General features: G+C 32.9%; 1 protein-coding gene across 2 annotated transcripts; it reads left to right on the top strand.

Annotated features, from left to right (window-relative positions):
• The first annotated feature begins 1,275 nt into the window (after window positions 1–1,275).
• LOC109242554 (WAT1-related protein At5g40240-like) lies at window positions 1,276–5,380 on the top strand. 2 transcript variants are annotated; one of them, XM_019409400.1, is made up of 7 exons: window positions 1,276–1,651; window positions 3,083–3,145; window positions 3,226–3,339; window positions 3,459–3,699; window positions 3,807–3,965; window positions 4,299–4,447; window positions 5,054–5,172. In XM_019409400.1, exons 1-7 carry the CDS (start codon window positions 1,479–1,481, stop codon window positions 5,070–5,072), a joined length of 918 nt encoding a protein of 305 aa, XP_019264945.1. In that variant the 5' UTR covers window positions 1,276–1,478; the 3' UTR covers window positions 5,073–5,172. The 2 variants fall into 2 exon arrangements, with proteins under 2 accessions (XP_019264945.1, XP_019264944.1); XM_019409399.1 differs by having other exon boundaries at window positions 1,277–1,651; window positions 5,013–5,380.
• Window positions 5,381–6,073: the final 693 nt, after the last annotated feature.

The following is a 6,073-nucleotide window of genomic DNA, read 5'->3' as shown; positions in this document are numbered from 1 at the left end:
AAGTTCTACCGGGTGAAAAAACATTAGACATTCCATCTTCTGAAACCAACACTTTTGATGTTATTTGACGTACAATAATTTCTATATGCCTATTATGAATCTGCACCCCCTGGGAGCGATAAACCTGTTGGATTTTATTAACCAAAGAGATTCGGCTTTGCGCTATAGTTAGCTCAGCACCAATCAAGAATCCCCAAGGAATTCCAAGAATTCTTGTTATACATTTGTTCCAACCCTCAATCCTCTTTTCTAGATTCATGGATATTGAATCAATCGAACGCACTTCTAACACCTGTTCTACTTTTGGAAGACCTNGACCCTCAGGGGCGGTCCTCCATAAAGCAAGTAAAGCAACCGCTTTAGGCTCCATATTTGTAGAGGTCTCATTTTTTGTTACACCTAATAGACTATATATAAGTTAAAAAAGAGTTATGTAAAGTGACATTTTTTGATTTCTTTCTTTAACAAATATAGAGAAGAAGGATTTGCAACTACTATGATTTCTACCAAGAAAATTGCACTTGAAATGAATATCGAACCTGAATTTCGTAAGAAACGAGTGATGTGTAGGAAGTAACAATTTAATGTGAATGTTGATCTCAAAATCTTTCAAAGAGTCCTTTAGAGTTGATTACTTTTATACATAATAGATAAGGCCATTTTTTCACTTCAAAATAGATTTGAAGCATATGAAAATAGTTTTGGTTTTCTATTTGGCCGTAAAAACTAAGATCACTAGATGTTGGAAATTTGAAAAAGTATTGTCTTAATCTTGAATGTTCCATAAAGCATATATAATCAATTCGATATTGATGATTTAGATTTATTTTCTGAATTAAAAGTATTAATAAAGTAACACAATTAGAAGATAATAGTTTAATTGATACACTTAATCAAATAAAAAGATTTAATTTTTTTTTCAAATGCCTATATTGCTTATGGAATAATGTTCACAACTCATGTTGTTACTGTTGCTTCAGCAGAAAGAAATTTTCAAAATTAAAATTGGTAAAATCTTACCTAAGAACAACAATGTCACAAGAAAGGTTAAATGGATTAGCTATATTATCAATTGAGAAATACTTTTTAGGAGTTATTGATTATAAGAAAATTATTACTAACAACTTTGTATCTGAGAAAAGCTAAAAAAATAGACTTCAAATAAGTAATAAAAAAATTAAAAGTTAAGGCCCCTCATAAAATTTGGCTTTAGGCCACAAAATTCGTCGGGCAGCCCCTGCTGACCCTTACATATATATGTGAAAAAATATCAGAAGAAACATGTTTGTTTTAAGCAGGTAAAGAGGTTCAATTAGTGACTAGCTAGCTTGCCTTTTAACATTTCTTCGCGTATTGGGGAGATGTTGTTGGGGATTCGTTCTCTCGCTTGATTTTGAGTTAGTTTTTTTATTGCTTTATTTCTCTTTCGAAAGAAAACAAAAGGAGTGAGTGAGAGGACGGGAGAGAGGTGAAAGAAAATGGAAAGTGCAGTTCCATTTATAGCGATGGTAGTTCAGCAGTTAGCACAAGTTGGATCTATGGTAGCAGCTAAAGTGGCTATGTCAACTGGGATGACTCCTTTCACTTTTACTTTCTACTCAAGTGCCTTTTCAACTCTCATTCTTATTCCACTTTCCTTCTTGCTCCACAGGTATATCTTCTTTCTACATAAATTTCATTTCCTTAATTCCCTGTTTATATTAATCTCGCTGCATCGGTGGACGAGTTGGGTCAAAATTAAACAAATACAAACCAAATTATTATGATACAATTCGTCCAAACTCTACTTGCATTTAAATGGATCGATGGCTATTTGGTCAAATAATGGGTCATAACTTGGCACATCCAACATGACCCAATATCTCCCATTTCTTCTTTTGCTTTATGAAAACAATGTGAAAGCTATATATATATATATACATATACATACCTTGCTACGCTCCATAGATGTTCGTACGATTCTTGTGGATTTTGGGTGTGTTTGAATTCAGTCTCTCGTTACGTCTTCACCGAAGGATTGTCCACCTTCTTACTCTCTCCAAACCTAACGTGGTAGTTTCCCATCATAGGGCTTTCTATCTATAGATTATTCCATTACCAAGGAGCTAATTCTTTCAGAACTCAGTTGACTGCTTCTATAGAAAAGGCGGAGCTAGCGTCCTTGGCTCAGCATTATAGCACATAGGGCTTCGGCGCTACTACAGCGCTTCGCTAACTCGAAGCGCCTCACTATGAGAATCTAGCTTCGCTAACGCTCGGCTAAGTTCATTGATATCTTCTTTTTATAAAGCAAATCAACTTCGATTCTTGAATAATCCACATTATTTCTGTTTCTATTGGAACACAAGATTCCCCCTTTCTGTGGAAAAGGCCCGTTATATATATATATATACTATATTTTAACGTATAAGCTTAGGCTTTGTTGGGTGTGCGAACAAAGTCCCACATTGGTAGCTGAAAAGATTGGGAGTCTACATATAAGGTGTAGAGATCTCTTAATGGTGTGAGGCCTTTTGGGGAAAACCGTGCGGACTTAGCCCAAAGCGGACAATATCACACCATATTAAGAGCGTATATTTGGGCTAGTTTAGCCCAACAGGCTTTTCTAACTTAACATTATTTTCAATTTTCAAATTTGTTGTTTTATGTCTGGGTTTGGATTGTACTTTGACCAGTTGGTTTACACCATTTGAAATGTTTTGACCTAATAGTTTGATGAATCATTTCGTGTTCAATTCGTTGGGCTAAGCAAACAAACCAATCACTCTCAATCCGTTTAAAATTTGACTGAGTTGGATGGGTACTAAAAAATGACTGATTTTGCCTCCTCTAAGAGCCCGTTTGGATAGGTTTATTTTAAATGCTTTTAAGCCATTTTGTAGTGTTTGGATAAAGTAAAAAAGTGTTTTTAAGCTAAAATGACAAAAATAAGCCAAAAGTCAGAATTCCTAACTTATGGCCTATGCTTAAAAGTCACTTAAAATAATCTCATCCATACGGGCTCTAAGTAGATTCAATTTTGCAGGAAAAGAACTTGTTTCGTACTATTTTTATTTATTTGTTCTTTTTTGTGGATGTGCAGATCAGCTCTTCCACCTCTTTGGCCAGCTTTTCTCTATGGATTTTTCATGCTTGGCCTAATAGGGTATGTAAATTTAATTTGTGCTTCATTTTATTAGCAAATCTATTAGAGAAGAAATGACTATTAGTGGTGCAATATTGTAGTTTCTTGATGCAAGTTCTTGGAATTCTTGGACTTCAATATTCCTCTCCATTACTTTCCACAGCAATATTACAACTAATTCCAGGTTTCACCTTCATTCTTGCCGTCATTCTCAGGTTTTACACTCACCTTTCCTTTTAACCAATTAATTACAATGTTTCTATAAAACTATTAAACTTGTCCAAATTCTATATAAATATTTAAATTTTTTTTTTTTTTTTTTTTTTTGGTGTAGGATGGAAAACTTTGACTACAAGAGTTTGAACACAGTGGCTAAATCTGTTGGGACCTTGCTATCAATAATAGGTGCACTTGTTGCAACTCTATATAAAGGTCCTCAAGTTTTTGGAAGCCCTTTGAATTCAATATTAACAGCTCCTTCTCATTTTCTACTCAACCAATCTTCTGCTTGGGTAATTGGAGGGTTGCTTATGATGATTACCTCTCTAATTGCTTCAGTATTTATCATTTCACAGGTATTTAATTAATATTGCCAAGAAATATGCTTTCCCTAATAGACTTTGATCAGAAAATAAAGTGAAATGATCAATTTTTTCCTTTGTTTCATGTTTTACAATTGCAGGCATTTGTCCTTAAGAAATACCCGGCAGAGCTGATTGTAATGTTGTTTTATAGCAGCTGTATTACAATTTTGTGTGCTGCTTTCTCTTTAATTACCGAAAGAGACTTGAATTCTTGGAGCTTAAGCCCTCATAACAGATTAAAGGCTCTCATATACTCGGTAATTAAGTAGATACGTATGTTCCTTGATGCATCAATATGTACATTTGCGTGAAAATAAAATACACGTTTTTTGTGGAAAAAAATGTGAATGAATTTACCCCCAAATATGAATATTTATTTCATCACTTGTTTGAAGATGTGTTATGAACTATTGATCGGCATGTTGATTTATTATTGACTTGCCTAACGGCAGCATTAGGCGTCATCACGGCCTATGGTTGGAATTGGGTCTCGACACCCAGGCCCCAAATACTCCAGTCACTAGGGATAGATTTTTTTTTTTTTTTTTTTTTTTTTTTTTTTAAAATCTTTTCTTTTTTGGCAAGTGCAGGGTTTCTTTGGAAATGTATTCCAAGTGAGTATAGGCTCATGGTGTGTGAGGAAAAGAGGACCTCTCTTTGTTGTCATGTTCAATCCAATAGGTACTGTGATTGCAATGGCTGCCAGCATATTCTTGGGTGAAACTATCCATATTGGAAGGTAAATAAGACATCATTTAAGGCTTCTTTTTCTCGGTTTTTTTCTCAGTAAAGCCACAAAACTTTATCCACTCCAACAATATAGTCATCTATATATGTTTTGTCATTATAGTAGGTAAAAAATCTAGTAACCTTACTGTAACATTGGATAAAGTTTAATTACTCTAATTTAACAAAAAATAGTACTATCTAACTTTTCTATTACAGTGGGTAAGATTGTTATAGTGAGTAATGTTCAACTAATTTTAATGTGATATAAAATAGTGTTGATAACTTTATCGTCGTATCAATAAAGTTTAGTGACCAATACATTGAATTAATCAGCAAAATCAAAAGCACATTCAAGATTTTAAACTCGTGAGTGTTATATTACATATTTCTATATGATAATTTGTGTAAATTTAGTTATAAATTTGTATTAGTATTCATAAAATTTTAAAACCCCCGAATTGTGCTTCCACTTGCTGTTGCAAAGACAAAACTTCCCCTGATTGAACGAATTACTGTAATTGTTAAGCTTTAGTGAAATAAAAACCAATGACCATCTTGTTCATTGTTTAATGTAGTTTGTTGGGATCAATCATCATTCTACTTGGGTTTTACTCAGTGATATGGGGAAAAGCTAAAGAATGGAAAATGGGGGAGAACAGTGGATGGAAGAGCTTGGAATCAAACAGCAACAACATGCCCTTATTACAAAACAAAGCTGATGATCCATCCATGACACAAAACCATTGAACACTTGCACTTTGTTAATGGGCCTAATGGAAGATATTTGGAAACAAATTCACAAATAACCATTTTTCATCAATTGTAATTGAAAAATAACCATTGTTATTGTGTTATAAATTTTACTAGTGAAATTCTAGGAAATTCTCATAGAATTTTTACCTGTGAAATTCGAAACTTCATGTTAGTAGTTATTTTTCGATTACATGGCTGAAAAGTGGCTTGCCGACACCATTACTACAAATATCTTTGGGATGTCGTGATTCCATCGTGGACCTCATGAACAGTAATGTTGCATGTGTTCATTCTAATCACTCCTTCAATTGGAACTTTTACCTGTATATGCTAATCAATAAACATAATTATTACGATTAGGCAATATTTTAAAAGGCGGGGACATGAGGCGAGGCGTAAGCCTTGAGACATGGGGCGTAAGTCTCACGGATGTTTAAATTTTACTGATTTCAAGAATTTTAAGATAGTATAAAATAAAAAACTAATTATAAAAATTACATTAAAACCACAAAATTATAACAAGTAATATATTTAAAATATTTACAAATTATAATTGAACTATGAATAATACGAAAAGTATGACATATATCATAATATGCAAATTAGCTGCAACGTCGTTACAACTCAAACAACAAAAGTAATGTATTCGATATGAAATCTTATATGTATCTCTTAAGGAGTAATGAATCTTGAAAGAATTTCGATATTATAATTTGATATTTTTCTTGAAATACTCCTTTTATTTAAAATGCTTTCTATTTGAAAGAGAATTTATATAAAAACATAATTCATAATTTAAATATGATTCTCTAGCATCATTTATTTTTAAGTTTCAACAAATTCATAAAGTGACACATAATTTACCATACAATACCATGATAAC

This window comes from Nicotiana attenuata, unplaced genomic scaffold (genome assembly GCF_001879085.1).
Source record: "Nicotiana attenuata strain UT unplaced genomic scaffold, NIATTr2, whole genome shotgun sequence".
NCBI classification, from domain to species: Eukaryota; Viridiplantae; Streptophyta; class Magnoliopsida; order Solanales; family Solanaceae; genus Nicotiana; species Nicotiana attenuata.
This window is presented reverse-complemented; position numbering and strand designations above follow the sequence as displayed.